Here is a 24,848-nt window from a genome sequence, read left to right as displayed (position 1 = left end):
TGTTTTGTATCACGTGATTCTTTTGGGGCTGGCCGCGCCTGCTTTAAATAGTTGGGTTTGGTCAACCGCTCTCAGTTCATGAATGTTCTTTCTTGGACGTTTGTGAGCTTAAAGTTTTCAAACAGTTGAAAAACTGCTGAACGCTTTTTCTTCATTTTTCTGCAAATCTTCGATTGTTGGACTTTATCTTTCCGAGGTAAGTTTTGTTAAGTTATTTTGTTTTAATCAGTTAAGGTTGACCGTGATTCTGTTTTGATAGTTAATGCTTTGAAGTTTATTAAAAATTACTCAGTTTGAAACTATCAATCTTTTTGTAAAGAGAATATACGAAAGAATGAATTAATGTAATATTAACTGTATAAGGTAAGGGCGTTAATACTGTGTTTTTTGGGTCGCTGTCGGTGGCTTGCTGTCGGTGGCTTGCGTGCCTCGTGCTGCGTTTAATAGCATGGCTGCTAACAAAAGGCTGCAATGTAAACGAACGGGGAGACTGGCGTGTTTACGCTAGCATACTGCCAACATGGTGGATAGGGACGGGGCGCTGTACTACGACGATTTTCAATACAGTCTGTTCACTTTTCTTCGGTTGAAATTAAAAAGGATTTTGTTTTATTGATAATTGTGTAGCAAATGTAGACGGTATTTAAATTACATGCGTTTTTAAGGAGAACTCCGGTATTTTCAACATTAAGCCTCATTTCTGAGAGAAGGAAGACATGTTTGTAGTTCTCTCGCACTGGAAATGCAATACACCTAGCAGCATTTCTGGTGCGAGAGAACTACAAACATGGCCTACATCAAAAAAGCGCTGAGGGGGGTTTTAAAACATTGCAGACGACTCAGAAAAGAGGCTTAATGTTGAAAATACCGGAGTTTTCTTTTAATAAGCCGCAAAGGTGTGTTTTTTTTTCTTTTTTTTGTGCTGCTGTTTTAAAAATGAGTGACTGATTTTGATAAGCTATTTAAACTAAAGGCTGATTCATACCTCTTAAAGCTGCCGTCGGCAACCTTTATTTAGTCATATTAGCTTGAACTGTTTTGGGATTCTGGAAGTAGAATATTAAATGGGCTGTTTAGGAAAATTCCCAAATTCTGTAGCTTTCTCTAAAGCCTGTAATCATGCTTGCAAAAATCGAGCGCTCCCGGCTGTTTTTAACCAGTCACGTTAGGTTTATTATTTCTCTATCTGAGCAGAACAGTCACCAACCACGTGTTCCAAGCTGAGCGTGAGTCTGCCCCTAGCTTGTGTGCGCGCACACTGGTGTGAACTCACGTGCACAACCTCGTCCACAGAGGGGGAGTGACCTGAAAGTCGGAAAATTCGAAATTAAACAACTTTCAGGTCCTTCCCCCTCTGTGGACGAGTTTGTGCACGTGAGTTCACACCAGTTAGCGCGCACACACCAGGGGGCTTGCAAGGGCTTGCATTGTTTTGTTTCATGTTTGGAATGATCAATAGAGAGCAGAGGAGCTTGGTTTTATCTGTTATACTATTAAATATATATATTAAAACTTTTATACTTGTTAAAAGTATCATGATATCATAAGTTGGAGAGTGCTGTCCTAGTTAAATTTTTTTTCATGTTTATCCATGAGGATTGAATGTTCCTTTTCAATGGTTTTATGTATTTACTGGCTTTCACTGTGCAGAAAACTTTCAAATCATTTGCAGTCAACTTAACATTACTGCTTACTTTCATAATTAGGATAAATGGTAGTATTTGCTCTTGTAAATATATGTATTTTTAACGGATTTTAGTAGTTGTCTTTTTGTATATTGTCTTATCATTGAGACTGTGCTGTAATCCCTTATGTTTTTGTCATATTTCTCTAATGTCAATTTGCAGATGCCACGAACTAGTCGTAGATCTCAAGCTGCTCGTCGCCGTGCTGAGGCTTCGCCTGTTCAGCGCATTGGCGTACCAACGCCATCCAGTGACTTTGTTGGCCGTGAGTATCATTTATATATTATTAAAGAATGGAGAGTATTTGTATATTCTGTGTGCTAATATATATTGTTTTCAGTGATTAATATATATCTTTTCCTTTATAGGCCGCGGAACTGGGCGGCGACACAAAGCGAACGAATGGCCAATCAGCGAGCATACTGGGCGTCGTCACAAGCTGGTCATTCCGGATGGGAGCCTTGATAAGAAAGTATGAAAATTTTCATGCTATTCAAATATACAATGTAGAAATGGATTGCTTATTGTCAGTTTGCTATAATTTGTCTTTTTTTTTTTTTTTTCCTCCCATAGCTGGTTCTTGTTATCGGGGCGTCCCATTTGCGGTCCTTGGCAGATGGCATTGTTAAAATGCAAGGAGGTTTCGTATCTTTTGCCTTTATGTCGACTCCAGGGGCTGACGCAGATCAGCTGCGCAAGGAGGTTGAGAAGGTCGTACTTCCTCGTCGTCCTGACGCTATTTGCGTTTTTGCTCCATCCAACAACCTCACGTCCAGCATCAACCACCAAGAGGCAGGACGGGCCTTTAAGTTGTACCTGGAGGCAGTTCGTGAGCACTGCACTAAGGTGTGTTATTTTATTTTCAAGTCAAGTTTATTTATATAGCGCATTTCAGACACGTGCAATTCAATGTGCTTCACATTAAAAAAGGAATAAGAAGAATAAACGTAACAAAAGAGAAATAAAAAAAACTTAAAACACCAAGCATCAGTAGTTGATGTATTTGTAAATAAAGTAATTTGATAATGCAATTCTTCCTCTAGGTGTTCTGTATCGGTATGATTCCACGCTTGACGGAATCCATGGAGAAACAGGAGCTATTCCAGCAGGAGTATCATCGTGTTTCGGCAAATCTAAGTATGGAGTAAAATAATTCTGAGTTCATTTCCAGTATTTTGATGGCAGTTGTCTTTGGTGAAAAGGATGTTTGTATAATTATACATATTTTTCTATTCAGAGATGCCGTTTTATTCCATTGCCGAGGACTTCCCCCTAAGTCGCGTCGATCTGTGGAGTTATGATGGAGTAAGTACAATCTTATTCTGAAGTTAGAAAGTGGTGAGAATTTATATTCAATACTTATTTTACTTGTCTGTTTTGCTGATTTATATACCTTTTATTTTGGTTTAGATTCACCTTGATGACAACAAGGGGATGCGCATCCTCAGTGATCGCATTTGGGTGTTTGCGCATCAGTTCCTGGAGCTGTCTGCACCCAAGCCACTGGCCACGAGTCAGGCAGCTGCCCCGTATAAGCAGAGGTATGTGCCACGTCTGGTTGTGAAGGGAGTGGAACGAGTCCCACGTCCACCGCCTCCAGAGTGGACAACCGTGAGATACGGCAGGAAGGTAAGGAAGCTTGTTGTTCCCAATGTACTTTTATGCAAGGATGGGATTTAAGTTGGTGTGTAATGTTCTGAAATGGCTTTTGTGTGTTCTTTTTATAGAGGAGCCATTCGGGGGAATCTGACTCTGATTCACCCAAGGAAAGGGTGGTTCCTGATAAGGTGAGTGTTTCACAACCACTTGTTGTAAAGCATTTTTAATGTGATTAGTATATTCATTATTTCAATTTTTGTGTAACAGATTGCTACTCCAGTTTTGAAGGAGTGTTACATCCCCCTGAATCCTGTTCGTTTTTCACCTGAGTTGTTGGTTGCCATGGAAAAAGTTTCTCCAATGGCAGTGGCAGATGTTCACACAGGCAACGAGGTAAGTTGCAGCAAAGTGTATTTCAAAATATAGTCTCAGTATTGTCTTTTAGAAAAGACACAGATCTGACATGTTGTTTGTGTTATAGATGAAGCCTGTGGAACGTCTCAAGACACCAGCTGTCTTAAGGACCAGGCGTGTGAGACAGCAGGTTTGTAAAACCTCAAGCGAGTTAACTTTTCAGAACTTCAATGAGGATAATTGTTCATAATTAATTTATTTGTCTTTGTCTTTCAGGTTTCAGCCACACCGAGCGTAACTCCTGCCGCTGTTGGTGTGGGGCTTGTGTCCGTGAAGAAGAATGTAAGTGTGGTCCATATTTAGCTTTTTTATTATGTTAAATGTGTAAGTAATATGAAACCTTAAAGTGTATTACTGAAAACACTTGGTCTAAATTATTTGGAATCTTGGTTTAAATTCAGATGAGTTAATGTAATGATTTTGTTTTATAGGTTGAGGCAACATCCAAACAGGTGGATGTCTGCGATGTGGTGCGTTCTCCCCATCCTCGGGAGGTGTCTGACTGTCCTGGTTTGGTGTCTGTCTGTCCGTCCGAGCTCGTTTCTGACCGGGAGGTTTGTATAACAACATTTTTGGTAGTAAATGTAAAGAAATGAATACAAATGAAAGAAATTATGTTTTCTAATGTCGTTGTAGATGCTTGAGGTGTCGGTGGATTTCGAGTGCAGCCAAACAAGAGGTCAGTGTGTTAACTCCAGTTCTTGCAGGTGTTCAGAGCGGTTCCCCCCTTCTCTTATTTTAGGAACAGTTAGTCATAGTAATCAGTCTGTTAGCAATATTTTAATGTCCAGTAGTGTTGTAGCTGCTATAAAACACCAAACTTCTCCAATTTGCACTTGGAAATCATCGGATGTCGATGCAGTTGATGCTGAAGGTCAGAAGTTGGCAGAATATATTGATACAGAAAGACCTCAGAGAGGCACAAAGCCAGAGTTTTGCAAGTTGGTGGAGCGACAGATTATTTTTGGTAAAAAATGGAAAGTACTAATTGGGGGTAGTAGTTATGGTCAATTTAATTTTAATCTGGAGGAGGAATTTAGTGAGAAGTTACAGATGTATTTGTTGAGAAATGGAATGTGCATCCTTAATCTTGAGGGTTCATGTAGCTTGGTTATCCATCATGAATCTTACTTTGTCATTGTGGACTGTGGAACAAGAAATTTACAGGGGTTGGCATCAGAAACGGGTACATCTGTAGTGGTATTTAACACTTGCTTCAATGATTTAATGATTCACATTATGAATCTTCGGAAATCATTAAATGCGACAGAGTATGGCATGTCTGCGATTTCTGTACAACAGAGTAGCTTTGGTTTAGAAGCATGTACCACAGTCACTGCTGACAGGCAGGTCACAGACGAACGTCATGGTGCCAGTTCAAGTAGTCAGCAATCAGTTAGAGGATCATTCCATCAGGGCGATGATCGGTTTAAGTACGGAGGACTGCAATGTGCAGCTGTGACTCTTGTTGCTTTAGCAAAGCACAAGATGGATAGTGTTTTTTCATGGCATTCTGACACATTAGATAATGTTGTTGTCAGAGGTGACGCCTTGTACACTTATTTGCGGGACAACAATCTGATTAGTGGTAGGAAGGAAACGCTCTGTGTTTTAGACTTGCCGAAGCAGGTTGATATTGACGGGTGTACTTTAGATGTGACGTATGGAGATTTTGTTGCTGGACAAGTAGATGTTTTCCAGGGTGAGTTCCTAGATTCTGGTGCGCACACTACTCTCCGTGAAGGATTGCAAAAGATGTGCGCCACATATGAAACTTGTGTTCTGACTATAAATGGAAGTACCTGCGCTCTTATAAGTCAGAATGGAAAGTATGCCGTTGTAGATTCCCATGCACGTGATTGTAATGGAATGGTAAGTGTTTCAGGGAAAAGCAACGTTTTGTATTTAAACAGCTTTGATGATCTTTTGAATTATATTGAGAGATATGCTAGGCAAAAGAGAACCAGTCCCAAGGAATTTGAAATTAGTGGTGTGCAAATTGACATGCACAGAAATGAGACTTCATTTAGTCCATTTGGCAGTAATTTGTTGAAACCTGTCTGTGTTCAGGAAGTCTTGTGTACAGATAAATCTAGAGGGCAAAAGCAAAAGAAGCCTCAGAGTAGTACATCTTGTAACAAGATACAAGAAACTCATGAAGATCTTGTAACTTCAGATGTGTTTGTCACCAATGTGAGGACTAGAGCGTTAAAGTTTAATCCTCTTTCAAAAGTGGTGTCAGAAGCTGTTTGCAAACACTTGAACGTAGAATGCGAGAAAGGTGAGTCATCATCTGACTTGGTTGGGGACTTGGGGATACCATGCAAGGTGGAACCCATCGTCGGGGACGGAAACTGTTTTTTCCGGGCTGTTAGTCAGGCTGTAAGTGGAACTCAGAAATGGCACAGGAAAATTAGACTTGCCGTAGTGAAACAGTTAGAAAGGAATCCTCAAATGTATTGTAACATTTTGAGAAATGAAAATTCCTCTATAAAAGAGTATATTAAAAGATCAAGGATGCAATATGTTGGATCCTGGGCAACTGAAGTGGAAATTCAAGCTGCAGCAGACTGTTTGGGTGTGAACATAGTTACATATTATATTGATAAATGGCTTGAATATAAATGTAATGCTGGTCAGATCTCAAATCAGTGTGTGTATCTACAAAATATTCATGGTAACCATTACGAGACAGTTGTTTGTGTTAAGCAAACACAACATTGTTATGGTTATTGTAAGGAAAGGGTCTCCATTTCTCAAGGGTATAGTGTTCGAAATAAGACAACAAATGAACCTAATGTTTTAGAAAGTACAAAAACTGCAAACAGTTACGTACTGGATGATGATAGTGTCATTATTCATAATGCTAATACACATTTGTCATTTAATCCTGTGTGTACAGATGTTTCAAAAGCTTTGTGCAACAAGTATGATATTACATTTGTGAAACGGGACACACAAGGATCCACAGCTTCTGGGCCTTTGGGGAGTGTGTGTAAGACTGAAGAGATTGTAAAAGATGGTAACAGTTTTTTCAGAGCAGTGTCTCAAGTAGTAAGCGGTTCCCAGAAGAGTCATCGCAGAATACGACTGGCTACTGTTTCTTATTTGGAGAAGAACGAAGAGGGTAAACGGTTGATTGGTAAAGGATTTTCTTCTGTGTCTGACTATGTTAAGAAGTCCTGTATGAAGTATGTTGGACATGAAGCTTCTGAAATTGAAATGCAGGCAACTGCAAATGCATTAGGGGTGAATTTGTATGTGCATAATGGCAAGGAATGGGTAAAATATGGGTGTACAAGCTCCACTGGTATAAATGAAGGAATATATCTGAAATGTGATGGTTGTCATTTTGAGGTTATTACCTGTGTCTTGCAGGGTGATCAAGAGTCTTGCTATGATTTTTGTAAAGTTAATGGTGTATCAGACACACCATACAAGTGTAGAAGAAAATCCAAAAAAACAAATGACAGTAAAGAAACAAATAGTTTAAACACTGGTTCTCGACATTTAAAGAAGAAAGTTGCATTTAAAAAAGTGATGGAATACCAACAAGATTTGGAGTATAAAGACAAGATGAAATTGAAAAGTAAAGCAATGTATCATACACAAATATCTTATAAAGAGAAAAAGATTGCAGAATTAAAAAGAAAGTACAGGGAAGTCAGGTTTTATAGAGAAAAAGTAAAGGCATTGTTAAGGATGAAATATCAATTTGATATATTATATCAACAGAAGAAAAAAGAGCTTAGTAAAGAAAAATATAAAAATGATTTGGTGTATCAAGAGAAACGTAAGACTTTGTGGAAAAAAATATACAAAGATGATTTACTGTTTCAAGAGAAACTTAAGAATTTAAGTAAAGAAAAATATCAATTTAATTTAGTGCATAAGGAAAATGTAAAGGCATTGAGTAAAGAAAAATATCAGTTTAATTTAGTGCATAAGGAAAATGTAAAGGCATTGAGTAAAGAAAAATATCAGTTTAATTTAGTGCATAAAGAAAATGTAAAGATGATGAGTAAAGAAAAATATCAATTTAATTTAGTGCATAAAGAAAATGTAAAGATGATGAGTAAAGAAAAATATCAATTTAATTTAGTGCATAAAGAAAATGTAAAGATGATGAGTAAAGAAAAATATCAATTTAATTTAGTGCATAAAGAAAATGTAAAGATGATGAGTAAAGAAAAATATCAATTTAATTTAGTGCATAAAGAAAATGTAAAGATGATGAGTAAAGAAAAATATAAATATGATATAGTGCATAAAGAAAGAAAGAAGATGATGAGTAAGAAGAAATTTAAGCTTAATTTGCAGCATAGACAGAAATTAAAAGAGATTTGTCGTAGAAGGTATCATGGTAACATGGAACATAAGAAAAAGGTTTTAGTGCGTGTGAAGTTAAATCAACAGCAACGTAAGGAAATGTTAAAAGAAATTGACTTTGTTATCAACCAGTTTTTAGATAAGGTTAAAGATGGGCCTGATTTTGTCTGCTGTGTCTGTCATAGACTGCTGTTTAGACATCAAGTTTTAGTTTGTAAGAAAGATTTCTATTCTAAAAGCCAATCTAGTGCTATAATTGCTGCAAAATGCATTTCTGAAGATTATGTGCACAAATGTGACAATAGTTGTGCTGTGCAATGCAAATTGACAGAGTCATCCAGAGGTAAACTGATGATTTGTTATACCTGTCATTACAAGATGAGCAAAGGTGTAATGCCACCAGAAAGTGCGACCAACAATTTAAATGTGGATGTTATCCCAACACAATTGGCTTGTCTAAATAGTTTAGAACAGCATTTAATAGCTTTACATATACCATTCATGAAAATGTTGGCTTTACCCAAAGGGGGACAAAATGGCGTACATGGACCAGTGACTTGTGTTCCAGCAAATATTGTTGAAACATGTAATGTATTGCCTCGTAGTAATATGGAAGGATCTTTGCTTGCTGTAAAATTAAAGCGTAAATTAACTTACAAAGGTCATTATAAGTATCAGTTTGTTGATACTTTGCATGTACGGGAAGCACTTAAGTATTTAAAACAGTTCAACAAATATTATAAAGATATAGATTTTAATGAGAATTGGATCAATGAGTTTTGTAGAGATGAAGATGATGTTTTGGAGAAAGATGTCAGTGACATTTCTGAAAAAGAATTGGAGGAGACTGAGGAGCTGTTGCACGATCGACAGCAGCATTGCATGTTTCAAGATACATGTCTCATGCCCGTTGACATAGGCCAGGAAGCTTTGGATCAGTATTTGGATAACATTTTAAATGTTGCTCCTGGTGAAGGTAATAATCCAGTAAAATTATTAAGTGATCCAGAAAATGAAGCCAAGTGCTTCCCTGTTTTGTTTCCATCTGGACAGAATACTTACCATGCAAACAGGTCACATCGTTTAACATTGTTTCGGTATTTTAATAACAGGCTTTTACATGCAGATGGTAGATTTTCATCCAACGTTGAATATATATTTTATGCACAGTACATGTCTGAATTGGAACAGGTTATTTCTAACGTGTCAGTAGCATTGCGTAAAGGGCAATGTGGTAAATCCCAGAATTTGGGTGACTTGTTGAAAAATGAGGAGTCTTTGAACAAGTTGTTGGAGTTTGATGATGGCTATCGGTTCCTAAAACCCATTAGAGGGACTCCAGCTTTTTGGCAGTCTGCAAAACGGGACATCCTAGCCTGTGTTAAACAGCTGGGTAAGCCTACTTGGTTTGCGTCGTTTTCATCAGCAGATATGAGATGGACAAATCTTTTATATACCCTTTTGAAACAGGATGGGCGAACAGAGACAGCTGAGCAATTGGAGTGGGCAGATAAATGTGAACTGTTACGTCGAAATCCTGTGACTGCTGCCAGGATGTTTGATTTTCGATGGCATGTTTTCTTAAGAGAAGTTCTCATGTCTCCTGCTAATCCCATTGGTAAAGTCGTTGACTATTACTATCGTGTTGAGTTTCAGCAACGTGGTTCCCCTCATTGTCATTGCCTTTTCTGGATTTCTGGGGCTCCAATCCTAGATAAAAACACAGATGAGGAAGTTGTGGAATTTATAGATAAGTATATAACATGCGAACTTCCATCTGAGGACGAACCATTGTTTGAAGTGGTTACATCTGTTCAGCAGCATTCAAAACATCACTCAAAATCATGTAAAAAGAAAAACACAGTTTGTCGTTTTAATTTTCCCCGACCTGCATCGAGCAGAACATTTATTTGTCGTAGTGAAAAAGATAAGGATAAGACTTGTACATGTAATTTGGATAAAACGAGCAGCAATGTACAGTGTGCCTGTGCAAGTAAAGAGGCTATGGCTCAAAATCAGGCAAAGGAGATTCTGAGTAAAGTGAAGAGTCTCCTTGCAGATGAAACTTGTCCCTATAGGACTGTAGAAGAAATTTTTCAAAGACTGGGTATAAATCAAGAAATATTTGAAAAGGTCTATAAACTAGTTAGTCGACATACACATGTAGTTTTGAAAAGGGACATTAATGAAATTTGGATTAATCAGTATAGTCCGCCGCTGTTAAAAGCATGGAATGCTAATCTCGATATTCAATATTGTGTAGATGCATACGCTTGTTGTGTCTACATAGTTTCTTACATGTCAAAAAGTGAGAGAGAAATTGGCCTCATGCTAGGAAATGCCCAGAGAGAAGCATCCAGAGATGGCAATGTTAGTGCTAAAGAAGCGTTAAAGAAGCTTGGTAGTGTATATCTACATAATCGGGATGTCTGTGCTCAGGAAGCGGTGTATCGACTAACCAGTATGCATTTAAAGGAGTGTTCTAGGAAGGTTGTTTTTATTCCAACTGGAGACAACATTGTGAAAATGAGTTTACCTATTTCTGTTTTGAGACAGAAGGCAGCTACAAATGATCTTAGTTCAGAAGAAATGTGGATGACTGGTTTGGTTGATCGCTATAAAAATCGTCCAAAAGATGACATTTTTAACGATATGTGCATTGCAAAGTTTGCATCTGACTATCGGGTTCTGTCCAAGAACGAAAAATGTAAATCTGCTGTCAAGTTGAATAATGGTTTAGGTTTTGTGGCCAAAAGAAGTCGAACACAACCATCAGTTGTTCGTTATGCGCGTTTTTCAGAGACCAAAGATCCAGAAAAGTTTTATCAGAGCATAATGCAATTATTTCTGCCGTATCGCGTTGATGATGATCTGAAGCCTTCAGGTTGTGAAAGATTTGAACAATTTTATAGACTTGGTGTGGTTAAATTTATTGATGGAACCAAACATTTAGTGAAGTCTGTCGTAGATTTAAATAGAAGTGAATTCGAAGTGGAATCTTTTAACCTGGAGGCAGCAGATGAGGTGGTTGGCGACGTACTGCTTGAAAATGCATGGTGTGAGTTGTGTCCTGAAGTGGAGATGGAACGGTTGGAGGGTGTGGAAGGAATGAAACAAATAAAGGCAATGCTGAGTGATGAAAAAGAACACATCCCAGATTTAAGCTCATCTTCCAAGGGAAATTTATTTGAGAAAAAGAGCACGCTGACTAGAATCGAAGGCTTAGCATTAATTAGATCTTTGAATGAAAGACAGTTCTCTGTTTTTTACCAAATCAGGCAATGGTGTTTAGACAAGGTAAATGGAAAAAATCCTGAACCGTTACACATTTTAATTACAGGAGGTGCAGGCACAGGTAAAAGTCATTTGATCAGAGCGATTGAATATGAATCAAAACGATTATTGTCACCAATGTGTCAATACCCTGACAACACACCTGTTTTATTGACTGCTCCTACAGGTATTGCTGCGTATAATTTGGAAGCAACAACAATTCACACAACATTTTCTATTGGAATTGATGTACGCTTACCGTACACTCCTTTGGGAGAAGAGAAGCTCAATTCATTACGTCTGAAATATAGTGATGTACATATTCTCATCATAGATGAAATATCAATGGTAGATCACAATTTGCTATCATATGTGCATGGTAGATTGCGGCAGATCAAACAAACGGGAAACGTAGGCTCATTTGGAAACATTAGTGTGGTGGCAGTTGGAGATTTCTTCCAGTTACCTCCTGTCAAAGGCAAACCGTTGTATTCTGATGGAGTAGGCAGCAACTTGTGGTCTGATTTATTTAAAGTTGTGGAACTAACGGAAATAGTACGGCAAAAAGATTTAGTGTTTTCCCAGCTGTTAAACCGAATGAGGACTCGTTCAAAAGAGACCCCTATGCTACCTGGTGACATAAACGTTTTAAAAGTTTGTGAAACGGGTGAGGTCAGCTCAGCCTTGCATATATTTGCAACAAATGAACAAGTAAATGAGCATAATATGAAACAGTTGTTTGAGAGTTGTCCAGAATATGTGAAAATTGAGGCACAGGATTCTGTAAATGATAAAAAAACAGGCAAATTGCGGTTGTTGCAAGGGACTCACGCTAAAGCTTTACATACCGGTTTGTCAGAGGTTCTGTTGTTGGGTAAGGGTGCACGCGTTATGCTGTGTAAAAACGTGGATGTCGGAGATGGTTTAGTTAACGGTGTTTGTGGCACTGTGACAGATATCATAATACCAGAAAAGGACAAGTTTCCTAAATTGGTTTATGTTAGATTTGATGACGATCGTGTAGGCATCCACAGAAGGAAAACATGTGTATATGGGTCCTCGGATGTGGTTGGTTCCACACCTATTGTACCCGAGGAGGAAAGAGCCACTGTTAAAGGTGGATTACGACGACAATTTCCACTGAAATTGGCGTGGGCCTGTACGGTACACAAAGTACAAGGCTTAACCGTAGACAAAGCTGTTGTTTGTCTAAGCAAAATCTTTGCACCTGGTCAAGCTTATGTTGCTCTAAGCAGAGTTAGGAGTCTTTCTGGTTTGACCATTAAAGACTTTAATGAAAAAAAGATTTATTGTAAGGATGACATTACGGTTGCTATACAGAGTATGACACCCCTTTTGATGTGTGGACCTACACAGTTCAGCGGATTTGACACATCTGCTTTCACTGTGTTCTTAATGAACGTCCAAAGTTTAAATCGACATGTTAAAGATTTAGCTTTTTGTACTCAGCAATGGAAACCTAAATGTATTGCTGTAACAGAAACATGGATTCTTGAACTTCAAGCTGATACGGTAAAGATTGATGGTTACAGTTTCAACAACTGTCCCCGACGTTTATCGTATGATGGTACCCAGCCATCATTGATTGGGTTGCAAGACCAACAACATGGCGGTGTTGGCATGTATACTGCAGATGGTGTGGAATATGAAGTTTTAAAGCCACCACAGGTCAATTTAGAGTGTTTAATTTATAACTTTTTGCATGTTAACATTAAAATGGTTGTAATTTATCGCTCACCACAGTATCCTCTGTCATTATTTAAAACCAATTTGGTAAAGATGCTTGACTGGCTGGAGCAATTGGCAACTGGAACAATAGCGTTGATGGGAGATTTTAATGATGATATTTTAAAGTCATCAACTATCTTAAATTGTGTTAAAACCAGAGGATATGCTCAAATAGTCCAGGAAGCAACTACTGAAAAGGGTAGTTTAATAGATCACATCTATGTTAAATCAGATGTTTATGAGGGAGAAGCAGTGGTAATACCAACATATTTTAGTGATCATGAAGGAATTCTGTGTGGTTTTAAGCTGATTTAGTTATTTAATGAAATAATTATGTTTTAGTTTTTGAAGTACAGATGGAGAGTATATTTGGGGGGAAGTATTTATTTTTTTTAATGGTTTTTTAACTATTCAAAACCCTCCGAGCAACATAACAAAGTTACACAGAACCAGGGAAACAACACGACACCAGAACAAGGACAGACGACAGCGAGCACTGATAAACAAGGTGGCCTCGACCTACCATTGCACACTGTACATAAAAATCCACAAACATTCTCAAGGAGCTTAACAACTCCATTGCACACAGCACATAAACAAACAACACCGGAGTGTGGTTTTAAGCTGATGTAGTTTTTGATGAAATAATTATTTTGTAGTTTAAGTACAGATGAGAGTAAATTTGTGTACATTTAATTTGTATAACTATTAGTTTTGTATTTTAAATGAAGTTTAAGTTTTCTGTATATTTTACAAGGTTTAAAAAATGACAATTCTGAATCCCAAAAAGTTGAACGATGTGACAGCTCACAGGCAAGAGGGGGATTCTCCGCCACGATTTGCCTGTGTGACCTGCCCCGTCTCTTTCCTGTCCCAAAGGGGGCTCTCACTTCACATCAGGAGGAAGCATCCCGATGCATACTTCTGTGCACGGAAGGAGCTGCCGCTCAGTAAGTCAGGACTGAAGACAAAGGCAGAGACTAAGACGGGAACTAATAGTGGCCCTTCCGCCTGTCTCGAAGGTGGCGCATTAGCTAAGCACTTTAATGACCTATGTTATGAAATTTGTGTTCTATTTAACAGTAAACAAAAGTCTTTTGTAAAGGTTTCGTTTCTTGCATTAAGACGGCATTTATTTAGCTTTCACAGATATATTTGAAAGTAGTGATAAACGGCTATTAATATAAGTTAACATACAGAAATTAGCATGCTGTTCTTAATGCAAGTTTTGCTTTGCCTTGTCATATAGCATTAAAAAAAGCAAAAGGCAATGGTATTGGTACTCCCACTTGTGGGATGGGGTTCGAATCCCTGTGTTGCCCTGCTGATTTGTGCTGACAAGTTTGAACAAGTTTTGATGACAAGTAGAAAACCTTTAAACTCTGGACTGGCAAAGTGTGCGTTCAAAGATGTTTGGTGCCGATGTAAAGAAGTTATGAGAAACATGAGCATAATAGAAATTCTTGTAGGATTTTTGTTTGTGTCGATGTGATTAATTCTGGTCTGTTATAATACACAGAAAGTGTCGCTGCTGAACAACGCTACGGCCTTTTGACTGCAAAAGGGCCAACACTGCCGCTCCAGTGGCGTCATAAATCGTGTCACGCCTTTCCTGCACGAGGCAGAGTATTGTAATCTCCCAAATGGCCTTCACTCCACAACAGTATGACACAAGCGGAATGTGTTCAACGTTGGACCGATCTCACCTTCTAGACAAGAGTTCCTATTTGTTGATTCTATTGTTTTAACATTCGATGTTTTTTTTGGGGTGCCATTTTAAAACTGTTCACCAAGACTAAAGATTAAAAGTAGCCTTTGGCTAACTGGCATGTTATAGATGTACTGTTATTAATATGCACTGTCTTGTTAATAAATAAAATTGAAAATTTGAGTGACTGTCAGTTTCTGTTTTGTGGCGAAGGATTGGAGAGGACTTGTTGAAGGCTATTCAACATATGATGTGTGGCTATGAAGAGTTAGTGGAAAAAGTCAGTGCATTATGTGTTAAAACGTTTTTATTGGACGGGGCTTTTAGTGAGTTGTAACAATGTAGCACACCAATGTTTCCAGCGCTGCTCCGTAATAATGCACCAAACATATGATACAGATAGGATGATGTCTCAGGGAGATGCAGTTGTTTAAATGATCTAGGGGCGCACTGGAGTCACACTCCAATATATTCCTATTGGGCTCTTTAGAGGTTAACAAAGGTCATTCATATGTAGTTTGGTGGTAATCAAATGATGCATGTGTGATTTAGAGCCGAACGTATGCAAACGGCGAGGGATTGGAATGTGCCATTAAGCCACGCCCACACTATTTTGTAGGTCCTGACAAGACGCACAGGTGTGCTGAGTTTCATGATTGTCGTTCATAGCATGGCTTGGGGCTGATGTTTTTAGATGTTCTAGGGGGCGCTGTGGAGGCATTAGGCCACGCCCATCAAATATTGGACCTCACACCTGTTGGGGGGCGGATTAGGATCGATCCAAGTGAGTTTGGTGCATCTCGGCTCAAAACTGTAAAATTTAGAGCCAAACGTATGGTGACGGCGTGATGTCTGACTTCACCAAGCAGTCATAGCCACGCCTTCAACTGGAAACTGTTGGTCCTTTAAAGCAAGTTAGACCAACTTGTTATCTGTATTCTGACACAAGATCATGTTGATTAGGTGAAGGGGGCCAGAAATGGAGCTTTCCAAGTAAAAAAAGTGACTTCCTGTTCTGAGGGGGCGGGGCTTAGATAACGTCAGCATATGACCACATAGGATTGACATGCATCCAACATGGATGACTCATACCAAGTTTGGTGCAGATTAAACTTTTTAGGTGAAAGATATAGCGTTTCGTTTACACTGGCGAGTACGCCAAGTTCGCCGCTTGGCCAAGCCCCCTAAACATGCTCAAAAACTCAAGTCTTCTGATAACTTTTGTGCCCCCATCCCTTAACTGCATACTGAGCAAAAATGAAGTCCGTAGCTCAAAATCCCTGGGGCGTGAAAATTTTCCTGCGAGGTGTGTAAATATGAAAAATGGCCAAAATTTGCCCTTTGACCCAAAATGGCCGCCTCCTTGTACAATTTAGAGCATACCTCCAAGAGACTTTTTTTCTTGATTTGAGGCGATCTACGTACATACCGAGTTTCAGATCTGTACGACGTACGGTTCGGTCTATCTCACGTTAGGTGGCGCTATAGAGCAGTTTGGCGACGCCCACTTTCGAGTACATTAAAAACATGTGATTTCACGCGGGGGACAATTTTGGGTAAAGTTTCAGGAGTTTTCGAATACGTTAAGGCATCCCCATTCGCGATTCCGCGTGGAGAAGAAAAAGAAGATGAATAATAATAATAATAATAATAAGAATAGTGAAATCCTTCAGTTACAATAGGCCTTCGCAGCGCTTAGCTGCTCGGGCCTAATAATAATAATAGTGAAATCCTACAGATACAATAGGCCTTCGCAGCGCTTAGCTGCTCGGGCCTAATAATAATAATAGTGAAATCCTTCAGTTACAATAGGCCTTCGCAGCGCTTAGCTGCTCGGGCCTAACAAGAACTGCAAGCAGTGATAACGGCCCTCGCAGCCAAGCGCAGCTCCGGCCATGCGACCGCCTGACCGCCGGCACCGCCGCCCCGACGTGGTCATCGACGCCGTCAAGCGTCTCCCGCGCCCGTCAACCGGGCGGAGCGTGCGACAAATCTCCCAAATCGCCTTCAGTCCACGTCAGTACGACACCAGTGGCACGTGTTCAAAGTTGGAGCGATATCTCACCTTCCAGACAGGAGTTACCGTCACTTCCTGTTTTGTGGGGGCGGGGTTTAGCGACGTCATAAATATACCACGCCAACGTTTCAAGCGCTGCTCCGTATTGATACACAAAAAATATGGTGCAGATCGGATGATATCTCAAGGAGATATAGCTGTTTATATTATCTAGGGGGCGCACTGGAGTCACACTCCAATATAATCCTATCGGGCTCTTTAGATGTTAACAAAGGTCATTCATATCTAGTTTGGTGCAAATCGGATGATGCATGTGAGATTTAGAGCTGAACGTATGCAAACGGCGAGGGATTGGAATGTGCCATTCTGCCACGCCCACACTATTTTGTAGGTCCTGACAAGACGCACAGGTGTGCTAAGTTTCATGATTGTCGGTGAAAGCATGGCTTGGATCTGATGTTTTTAGGTGTTATAGGGGGCGCTGTGGAGGCATTAGGCCACGCCCATCAAATATTGGACTGCACACCTGTTGGGGGGCGGATTAGGATCGATCCCAGTGAGTTTGGTGCATCTCGGCTGAAAACTGTAGAATTTAGAGCCAAATGTATGGTAACGGCGTGATGTCTGACTTCACCAAGCCGCCATAGCCACGCCTTCAACTGAAAACTGTTGGTGCTTTAAAGCAAGTGAGACCAACTTGTTATCTGTATTCTGACACAAGATCATGTTGATTAGGTGAAGGGGGCCAGAAATGGAGCTTTCCAAGTAAAAAAAGTGACTTCCTGTTCTGAGGGGGCGGGGCTTAGATGACGTCAGCATATGACCACATAGGATTAACATGCATCCAACATGGATGACTCATACCAAGTTTGGTGCAGATTAAACTTTTTAGGTGAAAGATATAGCGTTTCGTTTACACTGGCGAGTACGCCAAGTTTGCCGCTTGGCCAAGCCCCCTAAACATGCTCAAAAACTCAAGTCTTCTGATAACTTTTGTTCCCCCATCCCTTAACTGCATACTGACCAAAAATGAAGTCCGTAGCTCAAAATCCCTGGGGCGTGAAAATTTTCCTGCGAGGTGTGTAAATATGAAAAATGGCCAAAATTTGCCCTTTGACCCAAAATGGCCGCCTCCTTGTACGTTTTAGAGCATACCTCCAAGAGACTTTTGTTCTTGATTTAAGAAGATCTACGTACATACCGAGTTTCAGATCTCTACGACGTACGGTTCGGGCTATCTCACGTTAGGTGGCGCTATAGAGCAGTTTGGCGACGCCCACTTTCGAGTACATTAAAAACATGTGATTTCACGCGGGGGACAATTTTGGGTAAAGTTTCGGGAGTTTTCGAATACGTTCAGGCATCCCCATTTGCGATTCCGCGCGGAAAAGAAGTAAGAAGAGAAATAATAATAACAAGAACTGCAAGCAGTGATAACGGCCCTCGCAGCCAAGCGCAGCTCCGGCCTTGCGACCGCATGACCGCCGGCACCGCCGCCCCGACGTGGTCATCGACGCCGTCGCGCGTCTCCCACGCCCGTCCACCGGGCAGAGCGTGCGACGAATCTCTCAAATCGCCTTCAGTCCACGTCAGTATGACACCAGTGGCACGTGTTCAAAGTTGGAACGATATCTCACCTTCCAGACAGGAATTACCGTCACTTCCTGTTTTGTGGGGGCGGGGTTTAATGACGTCAGAAATATACAACGCCAACGTGTCAAGCGCTGCTCCGTAATAATGTACAAAAAATATGGTGCAGATCGGATGATGTCTCAAGGAGATATAACTGTTTATATTATCTAGGGGGCGCACTGGAGTCAAACTCCAATATAATCCTATTGGGCTCTTTAGATGTTAACAAAGGTCATTCATATCTAGTTTGGTGCAAATCGGATGATGCATGTGAGATTTAGAGCCGAACGTATGCAAACGGCGAGGGATTGGAATGTGCCATTCTCGCCACGCCCACACTATTTTGTAGGTCCTGACAAGACGCACAGGTGTGCTGAGTTTCATCATTGTCGGTGAAAGCATGGCTTGGGGCTGATGTTTTTAGTTGTTCTAGGGGGTGCTGTGGAGGCATTAGGCCACGCCCATCAAATATTTGACTGCAGACCTGTTGGGGGGCGGATTAGGATCGATCCCAGTGAGTTTGGTGCATCTCGGCTAAAAACTGTAGAATTTAGAGCCAAACGTATGGTAACGGCGTGATGTCTGACTTCACCAAGCCGCCATAACCACGTCTTCAACTGAAAACTTTTGGTGCTTTAAAACAAGTTAGACCAACTTGTTATCTGTATTCTGACACAAGATCATGTTGATTAGGTGAAGGGGGCCAGAAATGGAGCTTTCCAAGTAAAAAAAGTGACTTCCTGTTCTGAGGGGGCGGGGCTTAGATGACGTCAGCATATGACCACATAGGATTGACATGCATCCAACATGGATGACTCATACCAAGTTTGGTGCAGATTAAACTTTTTAGGTGAAAGATATAGCGTTTCGTTTACACTGGCGAGTACGCCAAGTTCGCCGCTTGGCCAAGCCCCCTAAACATGCTCAAAAACTCAAGTCTTCTGATAACTTTTGTTCCCCCATCCCTTAACTGCATACTGACCAAAAATGAAGTCCGTAGCTCAAAATTCCTGGGGCGTGAAAATTTTCCTGCGAGGTGTGTAAATATGAAAAATGGCCAAAATTTGCCCTTTGACCCAAAATGGCCGCCTCCTTGTACGTTTTAGAGCATACCTCCAAGAGACTTTTGTTCTTGATTTGAGAAGATCTACGTACATACCGAGTTTCAGATCTCTAGGACGTACGGTTCGGTCTATCTCACGTTAGGTGGCGCTGTAGAGCAGTTTGGCGACGCCCACTTTCGACTCCATTAAAATCATGCAGTTTCACGCGGGGGACAATTTTGGGTAAAGTTTGGTGAGTTTTCGAATACGTTTAGGCATCCCCATTTGCGATTCCGCGCGGAAAAGAAACGGAAAAAGAAAAATAATAGTGAAATCCTTCAGATACAATAGGCCTTCGCAGCGCTTAGCTGCTCGGGCCTAACAAGCGCTGCTCCGTAATGATGCACAAAAAATATGGTGCAGATCGGATGATGTCTCAAGGAGATATAGCTGTTTATATTATCTAGGGGGCGCACTGGAGTCACACTCCAATATAATCCTATTGGGCTCTTTAGAGGTTAACAAAGGTCATTCTTATCTAGTTTGGTGCAAATCGGTTGAGGCATGTGAGATTTAGAGCCGAACGTATGCAAATGGCGAGGGATTGGAATGTGCCATTCTGCCACGCCCACACTATTTTGTAGGTCCTGACAAGACGCACAGGTGTGCTGAGTTTCATGATTGTCGGTGAAAGCATGGCTTGGGGCTGATGTTTTTAGATATTCTAGGGGGCGCTGTGGAGGCTTTAGGCCACGCCCATCAAATATTGGACAGCACACCTGTTGGGGGGCGGATTAGGATCGATCCCAGTGAGTTTGGTGCATCTTGGCTAAAAACTGTAGAATTTAGAGCCAAACGTATGGTAACGGCGTGATGTCTGACTTCACCAAGCCGCCATAGCCACGCCTTCACCTGAAAACTTTTGGTGCTTTAAAGCAAGTTAGACCAACTTGTTATCTGTATTCTGACACAAGATCATGTTGATTAGGTGAAGGGGGCCAGAAATGGAGCTTTCCAAGTAAAAAAAGTGACTTCCTGTTCTGAGGGGGCGGGGCTTAGATGACGTCAGCATATGACCACATAGGATTGACAAGCATCCAACATGGATGACTCATACCAAGTTTGGTGCAGTTTAAACTTTTTAGGTGAAAGATATAGCGTTTCGTTTACACTGGCGAGTACGCCAAGTTCGCCGCTTGGCCAAGCCCCCTAAACATGCTCAAAAACTCAAGTCTTCTGATAACTTTTGTTCCCCCATCCCTTAACTGCATTCTGACCAAAAATGAAGTCCGTAGCTCAAAATCCCTGGGGCGTGAAAATTTTCCTGCGAGGTGTGTAAATATGAAAAATGGCCAAAATTTGCCCTTTGACCCAAGATGGCCGCCTCCTTGTACGTTTTAGAGCATACCTCCAAGAGACTTTTGTTCTTGATTTGAGGCGATCTACATACATACCGAGTTTCAGATCTCTACGACGTACGGTTCGGTCTATCTCACGTTAGGTGGCGCTGTAGAGCAGTTTGGCGACGCCCACTTTCGACTCCATTAAAAACATGCAGTTTCACGCGGGGGACAATTTTGGGCAAAGTTTCGGGAGTTTTCGAATACGTTAAGGCGTCCCCATTTGCGATTCCGCGCGGAAAAGAAAAAGAATAAAAAAAAAACAAGAACTGCAAGCAGTGATAACGGCCCTCGCAGCCAAGCGCAGCTCCGGCCATGCGACCGCCTGACTGCCGGCACCGCCGCCCCGACGTGGTCATCGACGCAGTCATCGACGCAGTCACGCGTCTCCCGTGCCCGTCCATCGGGCGGAGCGTGCGACAAATCTCCCAAATCGCCCTCAGTCCACGACAGTACGACACCAGTGGCACGTGTTCAAAGTTGGAGCGATATATCACCTTCCAGACAGGAGTTACTGTCACTTGCTGTTTTGTGGGGGCGGGGCTTAGTGACGTCAGAAATGTACCACGCCAACGTGTCAAGCGCCGCTCCGTAATGATGCAGAAAAAATATGGTGCAGATCGGATGATGTCTAAAAGAGATATAGCTGTTTAAATGATCTAGGGGGCGCAGTGGAGTCACACTCCAATATAATCCTATGGGGCTCTTTAGATGTTAACAAAGGTCATTCATATCTAGTTTGGTGCAAATCGGATTATGCATGTGAGATTTAGAGCCGAACGTATGCAAACGGCGAGGGATTGGAATGTGCCATTCTCGCCACGCCCACACTATTTTGTAGGTCCTGACAAGACGCACAGGTGTGCTGAGTTTCATGATTGTCGGTGAAAGCATGGCTTGGGGCTGATGTTTTTAGATTTTCTAGGGGGCGCTGTTGAGGTATTAAGCCACGCCCATCAAATATTGGACTGCAGACCTGTTGAGGGGCGGATTAGGATCGATCCCAGTGAGTTTGGTGCATCTCGGCTCAAAACTGTAGAATTTAGAGCCAAACGTATGGTAACGGCGTGATGTCTGACTTCACCAAGCCGCCATAGCCACGCCTTCAACTGAAAACTGTTGGTGCTTTAATGCAAGTGAGACCAACTTGTTATCTGTATTCTGACACAAGATCATGTTGATTAGGTGAAGGGGGCCAGAGATGGAGCTTTCCAAGGAAAAAACGTGACTTCCTGTTCTGAGGGGGCGGAGCTTATATTACGTCATCATTTGACCACATAGGATTGTCGGCCATCCAACATGGATGACTCATACCAAGTTTGGTGCTGATTTAACTTTTTAGGTGAAAGTTATTGCATTTCGTTTACACTGGCGAGTACGCCAAGTTCGCCGCTTGGCCAAGCCCCCTAAACATGCTCAAAAACTCAAGTCTTCTGATAACTTTTGTGCCCCCATCCCTTAACTGCATACCGACCAAAGATGAAGTCCGTAGCTCAAAATCCCTGGGGCGTGAAAATTTTCCTGCGAGGTGTGTAAATATGAAAAATGGCCAAATTTTGCCCTTTGACCCAAGATGGCCGCCTCCTTGTACGTTTTAGAGCATACCTCCAAGAGACTTTTGTTCTTGATTTGAGGCGATCTACGTACATACCGAGTTTCAGATCTCTACGACGTACGGTTCGGGCTATCTCACGTTAGGTGGCGCTGTAGAGCAGTTTGGCCACGCCCACTTTTGACTCCATTAAAATCATGCAGTTTCACGCGGGGGACAATTTTGGGCAAAGTTACGTGAGTTTTCGAATACGTTAAGGCGTCCCCATTTGCGATTTCGTGCGGAAAAGAAGTAAGAAGAAAAACAAGAACTGCAAGCAGTGATAACGGCCCTCGCAGCCAAGCGCAGCTCCGGCCTTGCGACCGCCTGACCGCCTGCACCGCCGCCCCGACGTGGTCATCGACGCCGTCACGCGTCTCACGCGCCGGTCCACCGGACGGAGCGTGCGACGAATCTCCCAAATCGCCTTCAGTCCACGACAGTACGACACCAGTGGCACGTGTTCAAAGTTGGAGCAATATCTCACCTTCCAAACAGGAGTTACCTTCACTTCCTGTTTTGTGGGGGCGGGGTTTAGTTACGTCAGAAATATACCAGGCCAACGTGTCAAGCGCCGCTCAGTAATGATGCAGAAAAAATATGGTGCAGATCGGATGATCTCTCAAGGAGATATAGCTGTTTAAATGATCTAGGGGGCGCAGTTGAGTCACACTCCAATATAATCCTATCGGGCTCTTTAGATGTTAACAAAGGTCATTCATATTTAGTTTGGAGCAAATCGGATGATGCATGTGAGATTTAGAGCCGAACGTATGCAAACGGCGAGGGATTGGAATGTGCCATTCTCGCCACGCCCACACTATTTTGTAGGTCCTGACAAGACGCACAGGTGTGCTGAGTTTCATGATTGTCGGTGAAAGCATGGCTTGGGGCTGATGTTTTTAGTTTTTCTAGGGGGCGCTGTGGAGGCATTAGGCCACGCCCATCAAATATTGGACTGTAGACCTGTTGGGGGGCGGATTAGGATCGATCCCAGTGAGTTTGGTGCATCTCGGCTAAAAACTGTAGAATTTAGAGCCAAACGTATGGTAACGGCGTGATGTCTGACTTCACCAAGCCGCCAGAGCCACGCCTTCAACTGAAAACTTTTGGTGCTTTAAAGCAAGTTAGACCAACTTGTTATCTGTATTCTGACACAAGATCATGTTGATTAGGTGAAGGGGGCCAGAAATGGAGCTTTCCAAGTAAAAAAAGGGACTTCCTGTTCTGAGGGGGCGGGGCTTAGATGACGTCAGCATATGATCACATAGGATTGACAAGCATCCAACATGGATGACTCATACCAAGTTTGGTGCAGATTGAACTTTTTAGGTGAAAGATATAGCGTTTCGTTTACACTGGCGAGTACGCCAAGTTCGCCGCTTGGCCAAGCCCCCTAAACATGCTCAAAAACTCAAGTCTTCTGATAACTTTTGTGCCCCCATCCCTTAACTGCATACTGACCAAAAATGAAGTCCGTAGCTCAAAATCCCTGGGGCGTGAAAATTTTCCTGCGAGGTGTGTAAATCTGAAAAATGGCCAAAATTTGCCCTTTGACCCAAAATGGCCGCCTCCTTGTACGTTTTAGAGCATACCTCCAAGAGACTTTTGTTCTTGATTTGAGGCGATCTACGTACATACCGAGTTTCAGATCTCTACGACGTACGGTTCGGTCTATCTCACGTTAGGTGGCGCTGTAGAGCAGTTTGGCCACGCCCACTTTCGACTCCATTAAAAACATGCAGTTTCACGCGGGGGACAATTTTGGGCAAAGTTTCAGGAGTTTTCGAATACGTTCAGGCATCCCCATTTGCGATTTCGCGCGGAAAAGAAACAGGAATAATAATAATAATAATAATAATAGTGAAATCCTACAGATACAATAGGCCTTCGCAGCGCTTAGCTGCTCGGGCCTAACAAGCGCAGCTCCGGCCTTGCGACCGCCTGACTGCCGGCACCGCCGCCCCGACGTGGTCATCGACGCCGTCACACGTCTCACGCGCCGGTCCACCGGACGGAGCGTGCAACGAATCTCCCAAATCGCCTTCAGTCCACGACAGTACGACACCAGTGGCACATGTTCAAAGTTGAAGCAATATCTCACCTTTCAGACAGGAGTTACTGTCACTTCCTGTTTTGTGGGGGCGGGGTTTAGCGACGTCAGAAATATACCACGCCAACGTGTCAAGCGTCGCTCCGTAATGATGCAGAAAAAATATGGTGCAGATCGGATGATGTCTCAAGGAGATATAGCTGTTTACATGATCTAGGGGGCGCAGTGGAGTCAAAGTCCAATATAATCCTATTGGGCTCTTTAGATGTTAACAAAGGTCATTCATATCTAGTTTGGTGCAAATCGGATGATGCGTGTGAGATTTAGAGCCGAACGTATGCAAACGGCGAGGGAT

The 24,848-nt window shown here is 41.8% G+C and overlaps 3 protein-coding genes and 1 long non-coding RNA gene across 4 annotated transcripts in view; all 4 read left to right on the top strand.

The window, feature by feature from the left end:
- Positions 1-263, top strand: part of LOC142391273 (uncharacterized) — a 2,884-nt gene extending 2,621 nt beyond the window's left edge. The window contains exon 2 of the mRNA XM_075477043.1: positions 260-263. Within this exon, the coding sequence (XP_075333158.1) occupies positions 260-263 (4 nt within the window). The remainder of the gene's footprint in view (positions 1-259) is intronic.
- Positions 264-1,851: 1,588 nt separating this feature from the next.
- LOC142391453 (uncharacterized) lies at positions 1,852-2,483 on the top strand. The gene is made up of 3 exons (XR_012770573.1): positions 1,852-1,950; positions 2,054-2,157; positions 2,259-2,483. It is a non-coding gene; the product is annotated as an uncharacterized LOC142391453 (long non-coding RNA).
- Positions 2,484-4,282: 1,799 nt separating this feature from the next.
- On the top strand, positions 4,283-7,872 carry LOC142391272 (uncharacterized). The gene is made up of 2 exons (XM_075477042.1): positions 4,283-7,598; positions 7,855-7,872. The coding sequence occupies exons 1-2, from the start codon at positions 4,335-4,337 to the stop codon at positions 7,870-7,872; spliced, it is 3,282 nt and encodes a 1,093-aa protein (XP_075333157.1). The 5' UTR covers positions 4,283-4,334.
- A 42-nt stretch (positions 7,873-7,914) lies between these two features.
- On the top strand, positions 7,915-13,383 carry LOC142391937 (uncharacterized). Its single transcript, XM_075478131.1, has one exon. It carries the CDS (start codon positions 7,929-7,931, stop codon positions 13,362-13,364), a length of 5,436 nt encoding a protein of 1,811 aa, XP_075334246.1. The 5' UTR covers positions 7,915-7,928; the 3' UTR covers positions 13,365-13,383.
- Positions 13,384-24,848: the final 11,465 nt, after the last annotated feature.

The sequence above is a fragment of the Odontesthes bonariensis genome, chromosome 11 (assembly GCF_027942865.1).
Source record: "Odontesthes bonariensis isolate fOdoBon6 chromosome 11, fOdoBon6.hap1, whole genome shotgun sequence".
Taxonomy (NCBI): Eukaryota; Metazoa; Chordata; class Actinopteri; order Atheriniformes; family Atherinopsidae; genus Odontesthes; species Odontesthes bonariensis.
The sequence above is the reverse complement of the archived record's forward strand: the minus strand, read 5'-3'. Positions and strand labels throughout refer to the sequence as shown.